Consider the following 22,963-nt stretch of genomic DNA (forward strand, 5'->3'; position numbering starts at 1 on the left):
GGCTGGGGCTGGACAGGGCGACAGAGGTCTGGGAAGGAGGGGGTGCTGGCTCCCGTCACATCAGAGATCGTCAGGGGCCGAGCCCAGGGTCACCCCAAGCAAGGCGGCACAGTCATTACCAGAAGCCTGAAAGCGCATCTTGTGACAAGATGCTGCAGCAGGCTGAGCTCAGGGTACGGCCTGGAGCCACCCCCTAACTGTGTGACACTGGGCTATGCCGTAAGCCCTCTGGCCTGGATTTCCTCATTGGTTAAATGGAAACAACAGCAATCTCTACGCCTCGTGAAGATGCTGAGTTTACACATATAACATACTTAGAACAGTGCCTGGCATGTGGTAAATACTCAACAAATGTGAGCCGTTAGTACTGTAACCCCCTAACGGCAGATCCGTGTCTCTAGAGTCAAAAGGTTGACAGTCCCAGGAAGAGGTGGGCCCCTGCTCTGGCCGGCAGAACAATGTGTCCTACAACAGCCCTACCCGGTAGACACCGCATGCTACCTGAAGGAACTGAAGCACAGAGAGGTCAGGTGACCTGTCCAGGGTCACACAGCTAATAAAGGGCAGAGTGGAGACTGGGAGTCTGGCTTGAGAGTCCATGTGCATCACCCTCAAACTACAGAAAACGGGAGGCAGGTTATTGTCACCACCCCCATCACCAAAGCATCTGCTGAGCCTCCTCAGGGCTTGAAGCCACAAGATCCACCAGGATAAATTCCACAAAGCAGGGTGTGCCCTGTGGTCCCCGGGGGCTGAGGCAGTACCTGTCCTGCCCACCTCTTCTTTGATGGCCAAGTCCCTCTGTCTACCTGCCTTCGCACCTGTTGGAGCCACCTGAGCCTCCGAGCCTCCTCCTCCTGCTTCCTGCGCACCTCCGCCTCCTCCATCTTCTTGGCCGCTGCCTTTTTCTTGGCCTTCTCCTCAGCCAGTCGCTCCTCCTTGGCCTGCAGAGCCCACCCGCATGTGCCCATTAGAGCAGGCCTCCCCACTCATCCATACAGAGGGGGCCCCGGAGCTCTGCGACGGGCACCCCATGGCCTGCAAACCCGCTTGTCCCTCCCAGCCCAGGGGAGGGGGCCCTGGAAGCCGGTCCTAACCCTCGGGCCACCAAGTCGACCCACTTGGACCCCAGAGGGGGACGCCCCACCCGGAGCCCACAGCTCGCACCTTCTCGGTCTTCTCATCCAGCTGAGCAAACTTCTGCTCGATCTGCTTCTTCTTCTCCTCCTTCATCTGCTCCACCCGCTCCCGGGCCTGCAGCACCTTCCGGAGGCGCTCCTCGCGCTTCCTGCGGGCATGGGGAGGGCAGGGGGGCCGGCCATGGCGGGCTGGGGGGCTGGGGGGCCGGGGGCCACTTACAGCTTCACCTCCTCCAGCCGCCGCCGCTTGTCTTCCTCCACCTTCTGCCGGCGGAGCTGCTCGGCCTCCTCCTTCCGCCGCAAGTTCTCCAGGCGCTGCCGCTCCTTCTCCTGGGGTGCAAGGCGGGGTGAGCGAGGACCGCCCAGTGCTGGGCTGGGGCTGCGGCTGGCCCTGGACCCCACCCCCGACCCCCAGCCAGATGGGCAGTGTCACTCCCAAACACATCTCCATCCCCACCCAGACTGAGGCCCGGGGCTTCCATCTTTCCTCTGAGGAGCCCCTAGGCCTCCCAAGGGCTTGAGTCACGTGTGCCCTCGACTGGGCCCTGCCAAATCATGGGCAGCACAAAGATCAGGTCCAAAATTGGATGTGTGCTCTGATGGGAACTATGTAAAAGTGCATTTGGAAGGAGAATGAAAAATGAGATTGCGAATTCATTATTATTATGATTTATAACTTTTATACTCTGTATATATGTACATATACACAGACTCTTGTGTATATCAGCTATTTCATAATAGTTAAGAAAAATAAAAGAAAATATTGCTAAATGATAATGGACATTACTATAGGCTGCTGAGATAGATCAGGGATGGTATTTTTTCTTTTATTTTCCAAATTTCCTGTGGATACTGCTATATAATAATTTTAAAAACAACTTTTTAAAAGTACCCGTTGCTTGTTAAGCAGATGGATGCTGGGACCCCACCCTGTCCGCAGGCCCAGAAAGCCCCAGGCACCAGGCCACAGCAGGGGGACAAAAGGCGGGACAGGTGGGGCTTCCAGCCCTCCCTGGCCAAGGACAAGGACAAGGACAAGGACAAGGAACCGGCTTTACTCCTGAGTGGTGGTGGGGGGTGAGAGACGGGGCTGGGACTCGGACTAGAGCCCCTCACCCATCAGACTCCTAGCGCTGGGCTCAGCCATCCACAGGCCTCCTTCTCCCTGCACTATTTACTGTCCATTCTTCCTTGGCCTCTGACCTCGATGGCAGACTACCCACCTAGAAATCTGGCTGCAAGGTAACACAATCCTAAAGGTAGAGAGAAGGGCTCCAGTAACGCGTAGGACGGTCATGCGTAGGAGCGGGTAGACGGACTCCACTCGGTCTGAATAGCCGTGAAGCCTACCAGCCGTCTATTTGAGGCCTTTGCAAAGGAAACAGTAGCAGGCCGGTGGGGAAGATCAGACTCTGAAGCAACACCGAACCAGCAGTGAGTTTGCTACTTTTTTCCCCTCCAGCCTAAAGTCAGTGAGGCCTGACACCCTCAAGGGATCGCCGGGGTGCAGACAGAACTCTGGGAAAAGCCCTCTAGCTCTGCCTCAAGTTGCAGAAACGGAATGTTAAAGTTCTGAGGATGCAGAAATCCCATTTTTCATTTCTCACTTCTCTCATGCTCCAGACCACAAGCAACCCTGTGACAACAGGGACAGGAGCAGTTACGGGAACCTGCTGCAGCAGCCGGTATGGAAAACAGTATGGAGGGGCCTCAAAAAAGTAAAAACGGAGCTGCCATCTGATCTAGCCATTTATCGGAAGAAAAGGAAAACATCAACTCGAAAAGATATCTGCACCCCATGTTCACTGCAGCATTATTTATAAGAGCCAAGATATGGAAACGATCTAAGTATCCAGTGACAGACGAACGGATGAAGAAAATGTGATCTACATAGTCAAAGGAATAATACTGTTATAAAAAGGATTAACTCTTGCTATTTGTGACAACATGGATGGACATGGAGGGCATTATGGTAAGCAAACTAAGTCAGACAGAGAAAGACAAACACCACATGATCTTGGTTATATTTGGAATTTAAAAAAACAAAACAAAAACGGAGCTCACAGAGACAGAGAACAGATTAGTGGTTGCCAGAGGCGCGGTAGGGGGGGATGGGAGTGGGCCGAATGGGTAAAGAGAATTAAAAAGCATAACTTTCAAGTTGTAAACTAAATAAGTAACGTAATACAGCACAGGGACTATAGTTAATAATACTGTATTACCTATTTGAATGTTGCTTAGAGAGTAAATCTTAAAAGTTCTCATCACAAGAAAAAAAAAATTCTGTAACTGTGTGGTGATAACTAGACTTACTGTGGTGATCATTTTGCAATATATGCAAATATCGAATCATTATATTGTACACCTGGAAATAATATAATGTTGTATGTCAATTATACCTTAGTTTAAAAAAAGATATTTTTAAAGAAAAAAAATGGCTCTGCAATAGCTCTGAAATCTGAACTAACATTGGAACCACACTCCACAGAAGGCAGGTAGGAACCTGCAGCCTGAACCAGACCAGGTGGGTTACTGATAGAGCAAAATATCAACATTCTCCATAAAATTTAAATAAGACCCAGTCTCCTAACGTAATAGTCAAAAGGCCCATGATAAAACCCCGAATTACTCACCATTCAAAGAACCAGGAAAATCTCAACTCCCGTGGGAAAAGACAACAGCCACCGATGTCAAGATGACAGATATTAAAATTTTTGTAAAGACCTTATAAGCAACTATTACAAAAATGCTTTAACAAGTAACCACAAACATTCTTAAGACAACTGGACAAACAGAAAATCTCAGCAAGCAGAAGATCTAAAGTAACACACAATGGAAATTTTAGAACTAATAATACAATAACTGAAATAATGGATCAATGGATGCGTCAATGGCTGGGTCCAAGAGCAGATGGAGCAGATAGACGTCAGTGAACATGCAGATAAATTAATAAAAATCCATCCAAGCTAAACACAGAGAAAAGACATTGAAGAAAGATTAATATAGCCTGAGGCAAGTGTGAGATGACAATAAAAGGTGTATCATTTGTGCCACTGTCCTCCTACAATGGAGAGGAAGGAATGAAATGCACGAAAGAAAGTGTGAAGACATAAGGGCTTGGAAAAGCTCCAAATTTGGTAAGATATAAATCTACAGATTCAAGGTCATTGAAACCCAAACAGGATAAACCCAAGGAAACTCAAGTCTAGCCACTTCATAAACACACCGCTGAAAACTTAATACAAAGGGAAAAATTCTCAAAAGCAGACACACACACACACACAGACATATTACTTATCTGGGACAATGATCTGAATGACTGGAAGCTTCTCGTCAGAAACTATGGAGGCCGGAAGGAAGTAAGTGCCGAAAGGGAAGAATTGTGAACCCAGAACTCTATTTTCAGGGAAGACATCCTTCAGAAATGAAGTAAAATAGACTTCCTCAAATGTAGAGAAAGTACAGAATCTGTTGCCAGCGAACTTGTCTTCGAAGAAGAATCGCCAGGTAAAGGGTGTTCTCAGGACGAAAGAGAAAGGACACCAGAAGGACACAGGAAACATCGAGAATGAAGGAAGAGCCATAGAAATGATAAACACCTGGGTAAATATCAATAGACTGTTCTTTTCCTCTTGAGTTCTCTAAAACGTTTGACAGTTGGAAGCAAAAATTCTAACACTGTCTGACAGGGCAGTCAACGTGGGGGGATTAAGACAAAAATAGCACACAATGCGGAGGGTAGTAAGGCTTCTAATTCCAATTGAAATGATAAGACAATCGATTCTAAAGTGACTGAAAGTTTAGGATGTGATGCCTAGAGCAACCAGTAAAAAACACTGCAAAATCACAATAGACAAATTAAAACGGAACACTAAGTTCAAGTGAACATTTACGAAGTACAGATTTTACTGTATGGTGGTATTTAACGTAGACTTTACTGTATAACTTTTTTAACATAAGTTTTTTTTTTAAAGATGGAGAAATGGAAAGAAAGAGAGATGACCATGAGCCACAGAAGCTGAGGGGGTGCAAGAGGACCCGGAGGGGGCTGCTGGCCTAGGGAGGCCCCCAAGGGGAAGGGAGGCCCCCAAGAGCTGGGGAACGCCTTTCTTTTGGCTGGCTCACTCTCCAACCGCCAGACCAGGAAAGATGGGGGAGGCAGGACCCCCATCCAACCTCCCCCTCTCCGCCCCACCGGCACACCACGCCCACCTGGTGTTCTGTGAGGAAAGTGCCTTGGAGGCAAAGGCCCCATGGCCCACGGAGTGCCCGCCACCCTCTCTTTCTGCCCCGAGAGCTGACCGACTCCTGCTTTCGACAGGGCTCAGCAAAACAGGTTTTTGTCCCCAAACTTAAGTGCTAAAATTTCCCAAAACAGTTCAGAGAACTTATCCCGTTACATTGTGAATTTTACAGAAAACAAGAATTGTTCATGTCACAGAACCTATATTTCCTCTCTGCCCCAACCCCTTGAAGGTGGGCTGGCTCGTCCCTGCTTCCCAGCGGCCAACGTCAAGGCCAATGCAGAAGGTGGGAGGAATGCAGACGCTTGTGCAGCCTCCAGGGGTTTCAACTGAGCAGTGTCCCTTCATGCCAAGCTCTGTGCTGGGTGCTTGACACACATTACTCTCTGGTTCATCCCATTTCTGAAGGGACCTTTGGTTTCCTCATTTTGTAACCAAAGAAACTTAGGCCCAAATGTTAGGAAACTAGTCCGAGGCCTCAAGGCCCCTGCAACCTACCTAGACCCCTGGTCTCCTAACTAAGACTGTCCTACCCTCACCAGATGCCCAGGGCAGGGACCTGGGCTCCTCAGAGCAGGAAAAGGCAGCTTCTCGGTCATCCCCATGAGCCCTGCAAGGCTCTGATCAGCCTGAGGGGGACACAGAGGCTCCTTGTAGGGGAAACAAGTTTGAGTCTGGTTCACTGCTGTGGGCCCAGGTGCCTGGCAGGGGCCTGGCAGAAAAATAGGTGCATAAGGCCAAAGAGCCCGATTGCTAGTATACTGGAAAGCAAGCTGTCGCCTTGGCCACCCAGAGGGGACCAGCCTTCTTGCAGAAGCAGGTTCAGGGCCCACCTGCCAGGCTGCAGGGGAGCCCCTGGAGCTGCCAAGCCCCATGGCAGTGCTGTTGAGGCCCTGAGGCCCCAGGTGGGGGCAGACGCCCTCCTGATAGGAGACCCTTCGAAGCGCCAATGGGGACTAAAGGGATGCAACGCAGGAGACCCCAGAGAGGCAGGACTGCGGGCCCAGCAAGTCCCAGCTCTCTGTGGCTCTTTGCTCACGGCCAGTGGCCCAGCTCAGCTCTGAGGTGTCTGAGAAGAGAACAGCTTCTGTGGCCTTCTTTCCGGAGGCCGCTGCCGACAGTCCCACCATTGCCTGCAAATGGCCTTCAACCACCACGGCTCTGCCCTCCCCTCAAGGAAGTAACTTGAGTATGTGACCCAACAAATCTCAGTGGCCCTGTGACTTGTCTGTTCTCTTCACAGCCTCAGACCCTGAAGGGAAGCCCAGTGCTGACGAGGAGAGAGGGAGGTGGCTGTGGGGAACACGAGCTGTGGCCCCGGGGAGCAGCTGGAGGTCACACATCCTTTGCCTCCTCCTGCCTCAAGGAGGCTCGGGGACTCCTGCTCCTGGTAGCAGAGCCGAAGGCAGAGGTGGCAGGGAGGCCTGGCTCCGGAACTGCTGGCACCTCCGGCCAGCCGCCCAGCGCCTCTGGTTCACCTCCCACCTCCCACCTCCCTCGACGCTCCTGCTTAGGATGTTAGTGCTTCCACTGGCGCTGCTGGTTTTGCAAGGACAGGGCTACAGCGAGCGGCTAAGTGCTAGGCAGAGTTAGGTTACAAGGACAGGAAAACCTTTACTTACGACGAAGCTGCACTGTGGAGAGGAGACAAGGAGAAAGCCCAGAGTCAACGCGAGGCCAGGCTCCTGGCCACGCTAGCGAGTCTGCTTGGGGCCACGCTCCACCACCTCCTCTCACCCGCCCGGCCCCCGTCCCCAACAAGTGGAAGCGCCCACGTGTCCCCCACCTGGGGGTGTGGGACGGATGCGCAGGGTGGGAAATTCTGCAGCTTCTCAGCCCACGGCCCAAGACCCAGGGGTCGCACTGAGCTGGCCAAGCCTCCAGGACACAGCACAGAGCCCAAGAGGTCAGGGCAGTCCCCAGATGTTGAGGGAGCCCATGGTCAGAGAGGCCGGAGCTGGTCCAGACCCACGCTGCTCCCCGCAGCCAAGGGGGCACCCCGGAGCCTCCCGCGGAGCCTGGCCTGGGGCGCGGGCTCCCTCACCTTCGGGTCTACGCGCAGGGGAGTGTTGCGCTTAATGAAGGATTTCATGACGCTGCTGCGGGAGGCTGAGGTCGGGGTCATGAGCATCTGGTTCCTCTGCACGGTGTGCAGGAAGGTCCGGAGGGGCCGTACCACCTGCAGATGGGGACCAGGGTCAGGACTCGGGCAGGCCGGGGGCACCGAGGGACGGCAGATGCCCACTCACCTTGCTGGCTGGACAGGGAGGGGAAGGGGTCTTGCTCCGGGGGGGCTGCAGCTCCTCTTCCTCCAGCTGCTGCTCCTCGTCCAGCTCACTCACAGCCTGTTTGTAGCTACGCTTCCTCCTGCAGAGGTGCCGGTGGCAGCAGCATCACAGGGCTGACCCCAGGCCCCCATCCACCAGAGTCCTAGCCACACCCCATAAAAGGTCACCCCAGGTGGCAGCAGCATCACAAGGCTGACCCCAGGACCCCATCCACCAGAGTCCTAGCCACACCCCATAAAAGGTCACCCCTATGAATAAAACGGCCCAGCCCATAGGGCTCTCAGCTAGAGGCAGGGGGGTCTCCCTGACCGATCCTCTACTGCCCAGTCAGAAGAAGAGAAATGACCAGGCCAAGGTCACATGACCGGAACACAGAAGGATGGGGTCTAGATCTGGTTGCTCACTCCCAGGCCAGGCTCATCCCATAGTATCAACCTGCCTCCTTCACTAAGTCAGGGCGCCAGGTCCCACCCCTGCTGAGAGGAAACGGAAGCCCCTAACCACATGCCCACCCTCCCCAGCGAGGCTCCGCAGGGCCCCTTGGGGCAGTGGCCTGCACGGCCCTCCTCAAATGCAAACCTGACACTCTGGGGTGGCTCCTTGGGGTCACCTGCTTGGTCGGTCTTGGCCTCTGTGAAGAGAACAATTTCGGTGAGGCCGCGAGGACAACATGGAGGGGTCAGGGAACAGTGTCTGCAAGCCAGGGCAAAAGCAAGGCTCTCTTCCTGGCAGGCCTCAGAGTGGCCAGTGGCAGAAGCGTCAGTCTCAGCACCAACGGGCCCTGACAAATCTGTGGATGTCCAGGGACCGGCGTGTTCCTCCCTGCCCAAAGACCCCTCACCCCCATGGCTGACCTCTAAGAACAGCAGGACGAGCCCGCGGTGGCCCCAACTATGTCCCGCCCATGTCTAACAGAGAGCTGGGGAACGCCTTTCAGGAGCTGAAGCCGATGGATGCTGCGAGCTCTAACAGACCCCTCCACAGGCTTCGAACTCCCGCTCCTCCCGGCCCTTTTGGCTGGAGCCAGGGGGACGAGAGGAGGGGAGGGCTCTCACGCAGGGCCCACATGGGGTGTGGGGTCAGCACATTTTGTTCCACTGCCAGGAGAAAGCTGATCGCTCCCCCTGCCTGTTGATACTCTGTATTCCAAGAGGTCCCTGCAGCACCCCCGGGGCTGTGGGGCTGGTACAGCCACTGTCCGTGACATGCGGCTGTTGAGGGGACCACATCCAGGACCTCATAATGACATAGCTCTTCCCACCAGGGAGATGTGAGCCCGACCCTGAGGGACCTCTGGCAGCGTGGGGATGCCATGGCCCACGGCTCTTCCGTTCTCTGAAGACAGGGCACCCATGAAGGTGAGAAGCCACCAGCAGAAACGAAACGAGAGGCCGGTGTTCAGACCCCAGCTCATGGTTCCTCCTGCTGCCCCCGGCATGGAGCTCAAGGCCTTGACCCGGCACATTTATGTTAATGCCCCAGTCCAGGCCCTGCCCCCACCCTCTGCTGCCTGCACCAACCAGCCATGGCCACTCCCATGGCACCCGGCAGCAGCTCCTCCTAAAAAGTGGGAAATGAAACCTACAGAACCAAAGGAGAACTATGCACCCCTGGGCCTCATGTTTCATTTACCTTCAGCCTATCAGCCCAGAAAACAGGACCCCCGAGAGAAAGTCAGGCCGAGGCCACCAAGGCCCACGTGGCCCTACGTATCTGCATGCAGCAGGTCAGGAAGCCTCACCTTGCTGCCCTTCAGAGGATGTTTCCTGGCCACCAGCCCCAGGCCGCGAGCCCGGCGTGCTAATGGCGATCTTGGTAGCACTGTGGGACCACAAGGTATTCCCGTCATTCTTGGGGACCTGGAGGAAGAACCAAGGCTTTAGGGGTCTGCATCTGAGACTCACAGCGCAGGGCACAAGCCCCAAGACCCTTGGGACCTGCCCTCCCTGCTCTGCCCACCTTACCTCACGCTCAGCCACCTCCGCAGGCTCAGCCACCTCCGCAGACTCGGCCTCCTCGCTGGGCTCTTTCTGCTTGGGGCTGAAAGCAGAGCAAGGGACACTGTGGGACCCACCCAGCCCAAACTGACCCATAGGAGCCCTTCCCTCAACCCCTGGGGTAGAGACCCAGGAGGAGTCCATGTCGGATGCCCTGGCTGGGGCCACAAAGCAACAGCCCCAGGCAGGATGGGAGGGCAGCGGCCAGAGCCTGTGGCTTCCTGGAGCTCTGCTGCCTGGGCAGATGAGGCACGTCAGCTTCTGAATTTGGTTTTACCTCACCCCCATCAGGACCTTGATTCGGGACGTGAGCTCTTTCCCAGCTCCGCCTCAACTCCTTAGGCCTGGATGAGCCACGTCTTTTTTGAGGCCTGCCTCTCCCTTCACCATGGGACCAGCAAAGCCAGCAGCTCTGCCCAGTCAGCCCGTCTCCCCATGCCAAGCGTTGACCCTTTGCTCTAAAGCAAGGGTGTGGACCTAGTTTTAGTGATAGCAGGATATGGCCTCTAGGACAAGGAGTGCTGGCCCAAAACGGTGCTGGGGTGTGATCCTGGAGCAGGGAACATCCCCTGCTCCCACTCAACCCACCCCAACTTGAGTGTGTCTCCTCATAACTGCACTAGCTCACCCATAGGCCTTTGGATCTGATACCCTGTGGAGCCCATGGCCCAGGGAAAGGCTTGGAGGGGTCAAGGCCAGGGCTGACAAATGACACCCATTTCGATCGCTGCCTGGTTAGACTGGGGCAAGGAGCAGGGCTGCAGCAGTGGGCAGCCCATGGGCAGTCCCCAGCAAGAGGGAAGGCCTCGGGCACAGGAAATGCTTCTGTCCCTGGGGCACACCTGGACAACCTGGCCCCAGTGTGCTCTGCACACCCCTGGGAAGGTCTCTAAGCCCTGGAACTGAACTCACCTGACTTTCTGGGGCACCTCAATATTCAGGAGCCTCTCTAGGTAACTGTGACCTGAGGGGAAAACAAAGGAACAAAAGATAACCTGAGAAACTGGCCAGGTGCCACTCCAAGAGGTCCAGGAAGCCTAGCTCTGGTGGAGACTTGGCCACTCCTAGTCTGGAGCCAGATCCTCTCCACCTCAGAGCCCCAACCCTTCATTAGACACAGACCCTCTCTACATCAGAGACCCTCTCCATACTCACAGGACAGAAATATCCAGTTTCACTTAAGAAGGTCCTTGATGAAGGAATAGAAACTAGTCGTTTTATTAAATCTACACTGAAGTATATGTCTTTCTGAGATTCTGTGTGATAAAATAGGAAGCATGCCCAAGTCCCTGTGAAGAGCACTGTGTGAGTTCCCAGCTAAACTAGCCACTCTTCTCATGGAATAGTTTATAACTGAAGGAACAACTGACAAGCTGTGGTTATTCAAGCTTAAGCATTTGGCAGACATTTTCTTCCAAATGAACAAAGTGAGCCTGTCACTTAAAACAACTAAGAGGACTTGTTACCAATAATGAAAAATTGAGCAAAAAAAAAAGAAGTCAAAAATAGAATTTTGGAAAACAGGAATCTACCATCGTGAGCTTCAAACTTCCTAATGCCTAAAGATTCTTCTGATGAGACCAGAACTGTCTCCCTCCTCACCTTCTTCTTTCCACCTCAGGGTGGACAGCCCTGGGCCTGGAGTTAGACAGGCCTGGGCCAAATGCAAATCAATGCAGAAGGCCTAGGGGGAGAGCAATCAGAATGGCTTCAGTGCTGCAAATCCAAAAGCACGCAGGGGCCTCTAGAGTCTCTCCCACCCCCACTCTGCAGCTCCAAGCTTGCCCACCCCGTGGGGCCTCTTCTTGGGATCAGATTCAGGCCCGAGGAAATCCCCAAGGCAGGTCAGAGCCATCTCGGCGCTTCTGAGAATCCAAAAAGAGACAGTGTGCCAGACCGCATGCCTGCTCATGCCCCAGAGTCCGTGTCCCTGAGTCCCATGGCCCAGAGCAAGCCCTTTCCCTGGCAGGGTGCGTCTGCCTGACTGAACCCCACCTCAAGGCTTTCTGCCAGGCACCCTTGGCAAGTGGCTGCCAGCCTGGAAAGGACAAAACACGTGGGGCTCAAGCCCCGGCTCCCCAGTTTATAGACTCGGTGAGCTCCTTACACCTCAGCGTCCTTCTCTGTGAAGTGAGGAAACCCTAACAGGCTGGCAGTGCTGCTGCAGGGACCAAATGAGATAATCTTGACTTTTATAAATCTTAAAGTGCCAGGCAGATGTCGACACACATCAGTGTAAAACCTGGCTTGCGCGCTCTCCATCGATACCACGGACTCTCCGTTCTCTGGCTGGAAAGGTAGTAGCAGCCTCCTGCCTGGTCTCCCCGCCTTCTTCCTTCCTGGCCATTTTTCAGTGCCGGGAACCTCCCCCAACAACCATCAAGGGGCCAATCCCCCACATTAGCAGGATCGAGCCCAAGCCCCTCAGGTGGCAGATGAGCCCCAGATACCCCTTCACTTGCCATTTCGTGACTCGGGGTCTTCCTCCAAGCTGTCCCCTCTGCCGGGGATTCCTTCCCCACATTCCTCCCACCTGGGAAAACCTCACTCCCTTCATGCAGCCAGCCCTGAGTCTCGGAGCTGCCCGTCTTCCTCTGTGGCTCGTAACATCTGCTCCCGTGGGGACAACAGTCCCCTGAGCTGGGATCCGATGATGATAAAAACGGCTAACGTTACAGAGCCCCTCCTACACGGCAAACACTGTCTGTTCTAAGCACCCTACGTGGGTTAGCCAAAGAAAACCTCGCAACAACCCTTTGACGTGATGCCATTATTACCCCAGCAGACAAATGACGAACGGAGGCCCACGAAGAAGTCCCCGTAACCTGCCCAAGGTTGCAGGGTGGGTAAACGGCTGAGCTGGCACTCAAACCCAGGTTTCCGTCCCTGACGGAATGAGCCGGCTGTGATGACTATTCACATCTCCGCACCTCAGTATCTCCAGATCAAAGTCTCACTAATAGGAGCAACCCGCAATCATGTGACTCTCAGAGAGCCTCGGGAGGTAGAAAGAACATGTCGATCCTCTAAAAAGGCCAGGTTCGAGGTTCAGAATGGCATTACCCACACGGACACTGCGGGCAACCTCCCTGGACCTCAGTTTCCTCATTTTTAAAACAAGAGGGTTGGCCAAGATTTGCATTGATCAATATAGTAGCCACTTGCTAAGCGTAGCTATTTAAACCTAAAATTCAGTTCCTCAGTCACGCCAGCCACGTTTTGAGGGTTCAGTAGCCATATGTGGCTAGCTAGTACAGAACAGCAGATCTGGAACCCTTACTTACATCATCACGGAAAGTTCTATGAATAGCTCCTTGCTAGATGAGCTGGTCCCCCAGAGCCCTGCTGGCCGAGCTGATCACCAACGCCACCCCCACAGCACCCCACCCACTGCCGAGCCCCCACTCACAGATGATGCGGGCAGAGGGGGCCTGCTCTTTGGTGGCCTTCTTGGTAATCTTTCTGCTTGACCTACGGACGGTGCCCTCCGGTTTGGCCACCAGGGAGTACTTCTGGGACAGAGAAGCCTGGGGACCTGGGGAGGACGGGGCGATCGGGCTGCGTTGCATCGACTGTGGGGCTGCACGGGAGCCCGTCGGCGTGGAGAAGTTATCCGGCAGGATGGGAGCCAGCACCCGCTCCCGCCACGGCGAGGCTGGAGAGCCAGGTGAGTCCTGTAGGCCTGGGGAGGTCCGCGCAATCCTGAGCTTGGAGGCAGACCGGCCTGCTCCGACCCCTCGTCCCTTGGGGTCCTGGGGTGTGGTCATCAGGGAGCTCACGGTGACAGATTCTGATTTCTTAGGTGATGAAGAAGTCAGACATTCCTCATCGGATACTGAGGTGATCTGGGAGGCCGGCGCTGTGGCTGGAGCCGGGGTTGGAGCTGGAGGCGGGGTTGGGGCCGGAGCGGGGGCCGGAGCGGGGGCCGGAGCGGGGGCCGGAGTGCGGGCAGACTTGAGCTGGCTGAGGTGTAGCTCGGCACTGCAGCGCTCGCTGACACCTATCTCCACCATGGGCACCAGCTGGCACTTGGCGATGCTGTTCTTGGGCTTCTTGGTCAGTGCTGTGGGAGACTCCGGGGTGGGCAAAGCAGCAGTCGTGTTGGCTGCGGCAGCGGCAGCTGCGGCCCGGGTCACCCGCCGCAGGACAGAGCCGTTCTCCGCCACCGCCGTGGCCAGCTGCTCCACCTTGTCCTTGCTCCGCAGGTGCCGGGAGCTCAGCTGGCTGCTCCGAGTCTTTCTGCGGGACAACCTGCCAGAGGCAGCAGAGCAGAAGCTGAGATGGCCCAGCAGAGCAGGGAGGCACCCCGGAATTCGAGTGGGGGCACCAGTCTTCCCAGGAGCCGCCGGCGCGGGTGGAACACAAAATGAAGGGCTTAGAGGAAGAAGACTGAAGTTCTAATCGGGGCTCCGCCACCCCCCAGCTATGAGACCCCGGGCTGCTCCTCTCTGAGCCTCAGTCTCCCTGCCCAGGGATAACGCCCGTCCGCACGGAACTGCTGGGAGGGGTGAAGTCACAGAAACCTCTCGCTGACTGAGGTCGCACGGTGCCAAGCACCCTGCTGCAGGCTCTACTCATGTTGTCACTTAATCCACAGGATGGACCATTCTTACCTTAGATTCGAGGAGGCTGAGGCTCAGAGAGGTAAAATATCAACAAAAGGACGTATGGCTACTAAGGGGCAGAGCTGGGGTGTGAGCCGGGGCCTCCTGACCCCAACAACCTGCCCCCTTCTCCGGCAGTCTGCAGCCCACGGTCATTTCCATGGGCACCATGACAAGCAGAGCACAAGGTGCTGAGCAAGACCTCCTGGTCCACAGCTATGGTCACTGTCACCCAAGCAGAAGGCTGGGTCCTCTCTATTCTCCCACCTCTAAAACCCTTCCCAGCCTCTAAGGCCCAGACCAGTCACTCCCACCCTGCACCCCCCCTCCCTGGACTCCACGGTCTTGGGTCACGCTTCGTTTCCCCGTGATGTCTCTCCCCTGCGCTGCCCACGTGGTACCCACCACTACTCCTGGAGGCCTCTGCTCCCAGTTAGCACCTGAGGATCAAACTCTGCCGGTGGGCACCAAGCCTCCAGACCCCGCCTGACCAGACGACCCTTCTCTGGCTAGTCAAAGCCCCCGGCCCCTCCTACCTTTTCCGGATGGGGTCTCTGTTTTCATCTTGAACATAAGAAATACGTTTCTTCTTCCGTCGGTTCTTCTGAGAAGGTGTCTTAGGCATCAGCTCAGGCTCCTTGCTGAATTCTCTGCTTGGCACATGCAGGGCACTGTTGTGGCGGCCTAGAGACCACTGGCCCCTTCCCCGCCCAGCCCAACCCCTGGCTGTTTCCTGGCAGTGACAGGTCAAGCTGGTGCAACCATCACCAAGAGAGCTCTCCAAGGCCATGTGCAAGTCCTTTGCCAGGCACTTGGGGCTTCCTCCCAGAGATACGGCAGGGGAACAAGGTTGCCAGGTAAAGCATATGCAGCCCCATCCTGAGGCCCAGCCCACCACTTCTCCTTCCTCTTCCCGTTATACTAGGTGGGCCACTCAGGAGAGACCCCCGGCAGCCTGTCTGTCTTGCCTGTCAGGTGGGGAAGTAGGCTGCTGCGTCCCCGAGGCCATAGCAGCCAGGAGATCCCGGTGCCTCCTGCCACCACGCCCCTGCCCTCACCTGGTAAACATGCGCTCAGCCTCCTCTTCGATCTCCTCGAGCCACACCAAGTCCTTATTGTCCACATTGCAGACAAACTCCAAAAGCTTCTGCTCACACAGCTCCAGCAGATGAATGGGCCCCGGGGCTGTGGTCCCCATGGTCGCTCTGCCTGGTGAAAGCAGAGACAAGAGGCAGGAGGGCTCAGGGCTGGGGACTGGAGCTCTCTCCAGGGGAGGAGCCTGCCAGGCCATAGCATCCACGTCCCACTCACCACGAAACACCCAGTTCCTGAATCAGGGTCCCTCTCTGCTTACAGCCCTTCTCCAGAGATGCAGAGTCCAAATGCCAATCCATTTAGCCTCATTTTTGCAAAAAGAAGGGCTCGTCCTACTCGCCCTTCCCTCTACCCACCTACCCACCCACCCCACAGCACGCTGTCCCCATAGAGCCACACTTCCCAGTCCATTCTGGCTTCAAAAGACCTCCTTACAAATGGGGCTTAAAATGACAAGGCCTGGACAACTCCCCTCCTGGATCGGGGAGGAACTGCGGCTACCACAGGACCCCCCGCTACCTGCACAAACACAGCCCTGCTCTTCCTCTCCTGTGGGCTCTCTCTCCCTTTCTCCCTGTAGCTGAGTGAGGGCTTGCACACAGCCACACGAGCTGGCCTCAGGCCTCAGGCCAAAGACATCAAATCCAGCTGCCTCTTCGAAAGGTCAGTGAACAGAAGGGGTACTGCATTCCAAAGGAGTCGGTAAGAAAGTAGGGGGCAGAGACACACTCTTCTCCAAGGGATCCCCGTAACCCTCTCCCTTGACCTGAAATGCCCTAGAAATGGATGAGGGAGCGTGAGGGGAGCAGATAAGCAATGTCTTATTTTTAAGAAAACTCATCTGGAAATATCAGGCAGGGGAAAAGACAAAACCAGTTTTCTCTTAATTTCTTAAAAAGCCAGCAGCTCAGGTCTCCTCCCTTAAGACTCGGTTGTAATATCATCACCGAAGCCTCAGGCAAGGAAGAAGTGTTCCATTAGAGTCATAGCGTGGGCTCGGTAAATATTCCGAATGGATGAGTGAGCAAAAGAACAAGTAAGTGAAGTTCATAAGCCATAATAATAGCATGTCTCGTGAGTGAGCAAAAGAACAAGTGAAGTTCATAAGCCATAATAATAGCATGTCTCCTACCGTGGCAGTGACCTATTACCTCGAACTATACCTTCAAAACCAAGAACCACACAAAGCTCAGCCTCCCACTTAAGATGGAAGCTCCTGGAAGGAGAGGCTAAGTCACCCCTTGACACCCGATAGAGCTTAACACCAGGTCGTGCTGCAACCTCGTAAGACTTCCAGCGGTCTGATTTCCAGGGCACACAGCCCTTTGTTCCTTGAACAAGTTTTGGCCTCTGTCTGGAACCTTCTGTCTCCTATTTTGTACAGCTTGCTTCTCATTACTTGGATCTCAACAACTGAAGGAGGACCTGACTATCGGCCATGATCCCATCCATTGATTTCAATTCTCTGTATGGCACTTGGGTGATTGTTTATCGGTTTGCTTACTGCCCAGTAAAGATTTGCTCCCTGAGGCAAGCCCTTGTCTGTCTCACCTGTCGCTGAAAGCCTAGAGCCCAGCACAGTGCCTGGCACGAAAGAAATACTTGTTGAATGATTTAATCCACCTATCAACTCTACATTAGAAATAAACGTCCTACAGTTACCCCCCCACACACACACACACAAGGACACCAAATAAGCTCATTGTACACAGGTTAGGACATGCCATGCTCGTCCTGATCCTAGATGCCAAAAGCAGCACTAATCAGGGCAGGGCCAATTGGGCAAGATCGCAGAGGCTTTGGATAGAGACAGCTCTGCAGCCAGCCAGTCATGGGGATAGAGCCTCTCCGCTGTCATCCCTCTGGCTTCCTCCAGCCTCTTTGCCCCAGAGTTCAGCCTTGGCAAAGTATAGGACCCCAATTCAAGGCCAGGAAAGAGAAAATTATTTAAGGAAGCCAAAACCAAAATAAAGTTTCACAGAGGAGCTACAGAAAGCAAAAACTTGCTATCTTTTATTTTATTTTTTAACTATTTGTTCGAAATGGCAAAGTGGGTTAGAGCTTCTTTCACCAAGTGCAAAAAAGCATTTGGGCTTTTTCCTTGAGGAAATTTGTTTTTAGCAGACCTCAGCTTTAGAAAGGGTCACACCATAAGTTAGAACAAAAGTGACTCCGGGAAAGGAGCAGTCAGTGTCCTAAGACTGAGGATTCTGGGAAGAGCAGGAAAATTCTCTACAGCTCCTGTAAGAACTTGTGCACAAACCCGGAGCACCCAACATCCCACCTCGAAAGAAGGGGGCTCATCTTTCTCCGGATAGTAGCCTCACACCGTGCACCAGGCTAGAGGCCCCACTGCCCTCCTTGCAATGCCCGTTCTTTTGAAGGTGCAGGAAGTCGAGCACCCAACCCTTTACCACACCTCAGTGAAGAAGGGTCGTAATAGCTGCTCCCATTTACAGTCCTACTCCATGCCCAGGTTGGGCATCATCTTATTTAATTCTCACCACGACCTCTGGGATACCCGTGTGCAGTATCTGTGCTTGACCACAAGCTATGCTGCCTACTCGATTTCAGGCTTTGAAAGGCAGGTGCCAAGTTTTGACTCTGGGCCTCCCAAAGAAGGCCACGGTGGCTGGATAGAACCGAATCGCTGACAGCAAACGTGCTTGGGGAGTGACAAGATAAGGGGCGGCATTGGCCTCCGCAAACGGTAAGTTTAAAACGTTGCTCAGCTGGAGGGGGAGGTGTTGAGCGAGGGTTAACTGTACAGAAATGCCATCTGGCACAATTCCATCACGCAACTCGATCGGTGTGCACTTCCGCGAGCCCAAGTCAGCAAAGGGCCTCCCAGGCACATAGCAAGGTGCTAGGCACCGGGAGGGGACGGGGTTATTCTCTCGGAACCTGGTGACCTAGGTGGAAGGTGCGGGGTCATCTCAGGCCCCAGGACCAAAGCAGATCACCTTGCCACGTAGAAGTGGTGACTTGTCCATTCCCAGGCCGAAAGAGGGGAGGGGGTCACGCCCACGGTCCGGGGTTGTTGGAGGGGTAACAAAGGCCAACCATCCCCCACTCCCGCCGGCCGCCCGTGCGCACTCACTCGACTGCACCGCGTCTCCTAAGTGTTGCTCCGATCTAAGTCCAGCGGCCTCCCAAGAAGAAATCCCCGCCGGCTCAGACCCTAAACTCCCAAACTCCAAGGCTCACGGCTCCTCGGCCGCAATGGGGCAGCGCAGCGCGGGCGAAACCTACGATTTTCAAAACTGAAGGCTTGGCCAATCCCCGGCCAGTTTGTCCGGACGGCGACAAAACTCTAAGCCAATCAGATAAAAGAAAGCTCCAGTCAGGCCACCTATTGGCTACTTGGATTGGCGACTGAGAGGCGGGGAAAGGAAGCGTTGAAACTTTAACCTGCTCAGCTTCCGGGAACGGCGGTCAGTGGTTCTTAGAGGAAGTCGCCCGCGAGGAAGCCGGGAGGGGCGTGGTGCGTGCGCAGGTCCTCGCACGCCGGAACTACAAGCCCCAGCGTGCACTGCGCCCCGTGGGAGCGTGGGAGGCGTGTCGCTGATCACCTTGGGACGGACTCGTAGCCGCAGTGGTCTTGCTAGTCTAGGGAGTCTAGTTTTTTGCCGTTTCTTCATCTAGCTTTGCCCTTCGTGCAGGATGACAGCCTTCCGACCTCTGCCACTTTTGAGGAAAAAAAAATGTTTTGTAAGTTGCCACGGAGTTTGTATTTACGAAGAGCCCTCGATCCCTCAAGTCTTGGTGGCAGCAACCAGGATACCACTTATGCTGGAGCTGAGGGGCGATTTTGCGCCCCACCCAATACTTGGCAATAATGTATGAATACGTTTTGTTGGGAAGGGGGTGTGGTGCTACTGACATCTAGTGGGTAGAGGCCGGCCATGCTGCCTCAACACCCTACAGTGCACAGGGACAGCCCTCACTGCAAAGAATTATTGGCCCAGAATGGCAATATAGCAGTTAATTTGCACAACCATGCTCTTTGCAGCATTATTCATAATAGCCAAGAGGTGGAAGCAACCTAAATGTTAATAGATGAATAAAGAAAAAGTCCTATGCCCATTTTTTACTCAGACTATGTGTTGTTTTTTTTTTTTGTCCTTACTAAGTTGTAGAAGGTTTTTAAAATATATTTTGAATATTAATTCCTTATCAGATATGTAGTGTAAGTATTTTCTCCCATTCTGTAGATTGGTTTTTCACTCATTCCTTGCTGTGCAGAAATTTTAGAGTTGGAAGTATTCCCATTCGTCTGTTTTTAATTTTGTTACCTGTGCTTTTGGCGTCACATCCAAGACATCATTGCTGAGACCTATGTCATGGAGCTTTTCCTCTATGTTTTCTTTTAAGAGTTTTAGTTTCAGGTCTTATATGGAAGTCTTTAATTCATTTTGAGTTCTTTTTTTTCGAGTGGTATTAGAGGTCCTATTTCATCCTTTTGCATGTGGATATCCAGTTTTCCCAACACTGCTTATTGAAAAGACTGTCCTTTCCCCACTGTATTTTTGGAGCCCTGATCAAAGATTAGTTGACTGTATATGCATGGGTTTATTGCTGGGCTCTCTACTCTGTTCCATTGGTCTGTGTGTCTTTTTATGCCAATACCATTTTTTTAAAATTATTATTTATGCCTACGGCACCTGGTCTTCCTAGGTGGTCTCCCATCCAAGTACTAACCAGACCTGACCCTGTTTAGGTTCTGAGATCGGACATCGGGCTTGTTCAGGGTGACATAGCCATAGACTGTAGACCCTGGCTTCACTGGGGTGTGAACCCAGGATCTTCTGCGTGTAAAGCAGAGGTATTAACTGCTACATTATGGAACCACGTCCCTAATACCATTTTTTAAAATAGATTTTTGAAATCTGTTTTGATATCAGGAAGTGCGATGCCTCCAGCTTTGTTGTTCTTGTTCAAGATTGCTTTGGCTGTTTGAGGTCTTTTGAGGTTCTAGATGAATTTTAGGATTTTTTTCTATTTCTGTAGAGAATGCCATTGGGTTTTTGGTAGGGATTGCATTGGCTCTGTAGATTGCTTTATGTAATATAGATGTTTTAACAGTATTAAGTTTTCCAACCCATGAGCACAGGAAGTCTTTCCATTTATTTGTATCATCTTTAATTTTCATCATCAATGTTTTATAATATTCAGTGTACAAGCCTTTCATCTAGTTGGTTAAGTTTATTACTAAGTATTTTATTCTTTATGTTACTATTGTGAATGACATTGTTTTCTTAATTTCCTTTCAGATAGTTCATTGTTTGTATATAGAAATATGACTGATTTTGTGTATTGATTTTGAATCCTTCAACTTTACTGAATTTACTAGTTGTAATTTTATTTTTTTTCTCTAGAGTTTCCTATATATATTGTCATGTCATCTATGGAGATAAAATTAATTCTTCCTTTCTGATTTGGATGCCTTTTATTTATTTTAAAATTTGTTTGTGTTTGTTTTTATTTGTCTAATTGCTCTGGATAGGACTTCCAGTACCATGTTGAAAAGACGTGGCACAAGCAGGCATTCTTGCCTTGTACTGATTCTTGGAAGAAAAGCTTTCAGTTTTTCCCCATTGATTATGATATTAGCTGTGGATTTTCTCATATGGCCTTTAGTTTTTCTTTCAGTACTTTGAATATATCATACCATTTCCCCCTGGCCTGCAAGGTTTCTGCTGAGAAATCCGCTGATAGTTTTATGGGTGTTCCCTTGTATGTGATAAGTCACTTTTCTGTTGCTGCTTTCAAAATTCTCATTTTGTCCTTGACTTTTAAAAAGGTATTATTTATTTAAATTAATTTCAAGTATACAGTACATTGGTTAGACATCTATATAGTTCATAAAACCATCTCCCCATTTGCTCCCTCCCTCCCCTGGCCCTCCACCTGGCCAACATATTCATGGTGACTGCATTCCCTCCGCCGTGCTCCCCCTCCCTGGGACCATCTATCAACTACTAATTTGTTCTCTTTAACCCTTCACCCCATTCTCCCAGCCTCCCAACCCCCCTCCTCTCCATCTATCACTAAATTGTCCACTATATTTGTGAGTCTGTTTTTGATTAGTTTGTTCTTTTTGTTCCTTAGATTCCACATATAAGTGAAATTATATAGTGTTTATCTTTCTCTGTCTGACTCAAATACCTTCTAGGTCCATCAAAGCAATATCTTTTTCCATCCCCTTCCTTTTAGTCTGTGTATATCTTTCAATCTGAAGTGAGTTTCCTGTAGGCAGCATATGAAGGGGTCTTGCTCTCTCATCTTTTCAGCTGCTCTATCTTTTGGTTGGAGCACGTAATTCTTTTTCATTTGAGGTACCTATTGGTAGGAATGAGTCATTACCACTCTTTATTCCTGTTCTTGATACATGTTTTTTCTTCTCAAAGAAGTTCCTCCAACATTTCCTATAATACTGGCTTTGTGGTGGTCAATCCCACCAACAGTGTATGAGGGTTCCCTTTTCTCTACATCTCGCCAATACTTGTTTTTTGATTTATTAATGATAGCCATGCTGACAGGTGTGAGGTGTTATCTCATTGTGGTTTTAATTTTCATTTCTCTGATGATTAGTGACCTTAAGCATCTTTTCATATGTCTGTTGCCATTTGTATTTCCTCTTTGGAAAAATATCTGTTCATGCTTTCTACCCATTTTTGTAATTGGATTTTTGTTGTTCTTATTGATTTGTATGAGTCCTTATATATTTTTGGATATTAACCTCTTATCAGATGTATCATAAGTGAATATCTTCTCCCATTCAGTCGGTTGTCTTTTCATTTCGTTGGTGGTTTCCTTTGCTGTACAAAAACTTTTTCGTTTGATGTAGTCTCATTTGTTTATTTTTGTTTGTTTTTCTTGCCTGAGGAGATATATCTGAAAAGGAATTCCTGTTAGTAATATCAGAGAGTTTACTGCCTATGTTTTCTTCTAGAGGTTTTATGGTTTCAGGTCTTACATTTAAGTCTTTAATCCACTTTGAATCTGTTCTTGTATATGGTGTATGTCCTTGACTTTTGACAGCGATTATAATGTACCTTGATGTAGTCTTTTTTGATTGATTCTACTTAGGATTCTTTGCGATTCATCATATTTTGGATCTCCGTGGTCTGTTCCCTTTTTATTGGTGAATAGTATGAAGTTGTATAAATATACGACAGTTTGTTTATTCACCATTTGGATTGTTTTCAGTTTGGGGCTATTATGAATAAAGCTGCTATGAACATTCATAGACAAGTTTTTGTGTGGATATATGTTTTCATTTCTCTTGGGTGAATATCTAAGGAGTGGAATCACTGAGAGATATAGCCATGGATGTTGTTAGACACTTTTCCAGAGTGGTTGCACCATTTTACACTTCCACAAGCATTGAATGCAAGTCCCCATGCTCCACATCTCCCCCACTTCATAAAGGACTCCTCCCCCGCCCAGATTTCTGCTCCTGCTCTGAAGATTCCAATCACTTCGCCTGCCCTGAGGGCCGATCTCTGCCTGCAGCTCACTGCACCACAGGAAGATGGGGACTGAGCGATCATGGGGCTCAGGTGTCTCAGGGATGATAGTCCGGCTCTTCCT

General features: G+C 51.7%; 1 protein-coding gene across 1 annotated transcript in view; it reads right to left on the reverse strand.

Annotated features, from left to right (window-relative positions):
• Positions 1-18,627, reverse strand: part of INCENP (inner centromere protein) — a 24,113-nt gene extending 5,486 nt beyond the window's left edge. The window contains exons 1-14 of the mRNA XM_006911345.3: positions 18,468-18,627; positions 15,331-15,481; positions 14,809-14,922; positions 13,078-13,919; positions 10,581-10,632; positions 9,636-9,711; positions 9,413-9,530; positions 8,251-8,302; positions 7,633-7,750; positions 7,428-7,562; positions 7,006-7,017; positions 1,360-1,469; positions 1,168-1,288; positions 810-944 (exon numbers count right to left, since the gene is read on the reverse strand). Of these exons, the coding sequence (XP_006911407.1) occupies positions 810-944; positions 1,168-1,288; positions 1,360-1,469; positions 7,006-7,017; positions 7,428-7,562; positions 7,633-7,750; positions 8,251-8,302; positions 9,413-9,530; positions 9,636-9,711; positions 10,581-10,632; positions 13,078-13,919; positions 14,809-14,922; positions 15,331-15,470 (2,025 nt within the window). The 5' untranslated portion in view covers positions 15,471-15,481; positions 18,468-18,627. The remainder of the gene's footprint in view (positions 1-809; positions 945-1,167; positions 1,289-1,359; positions 1,470-7,005; positions 7,018-7,427; positions 7,563-7,632; positions 7,751-8,250; positions 8,303-9,412; positions 9,531-9,635; positions 9,712-10,580; positions 10,633-13,077; positions 13,920-14,808; positions 14,923-15,330; positions 15,482-18,467) is intronic.
• Positions 18,628-22,963: the final 4,336 nt, after the last annotated feature.

The sequence above is a fragment of the Pteropus alecto genome, unplaced genomic scaffold (genome assembly GCF_000325575.1).
Source record: "Pteropus alecto unplaced genomic scaffold, ASM32557v1 scaffold43, whole genome shotgun sequence".
In the NCBI taxonomy this organism is placed as follows: domain Eukaryota; kingdom Metazoa; phylum Chordata; class Mammalia; order Chiroptera; family Pteropodidae; genus Pteropus; species Pteropus alecto.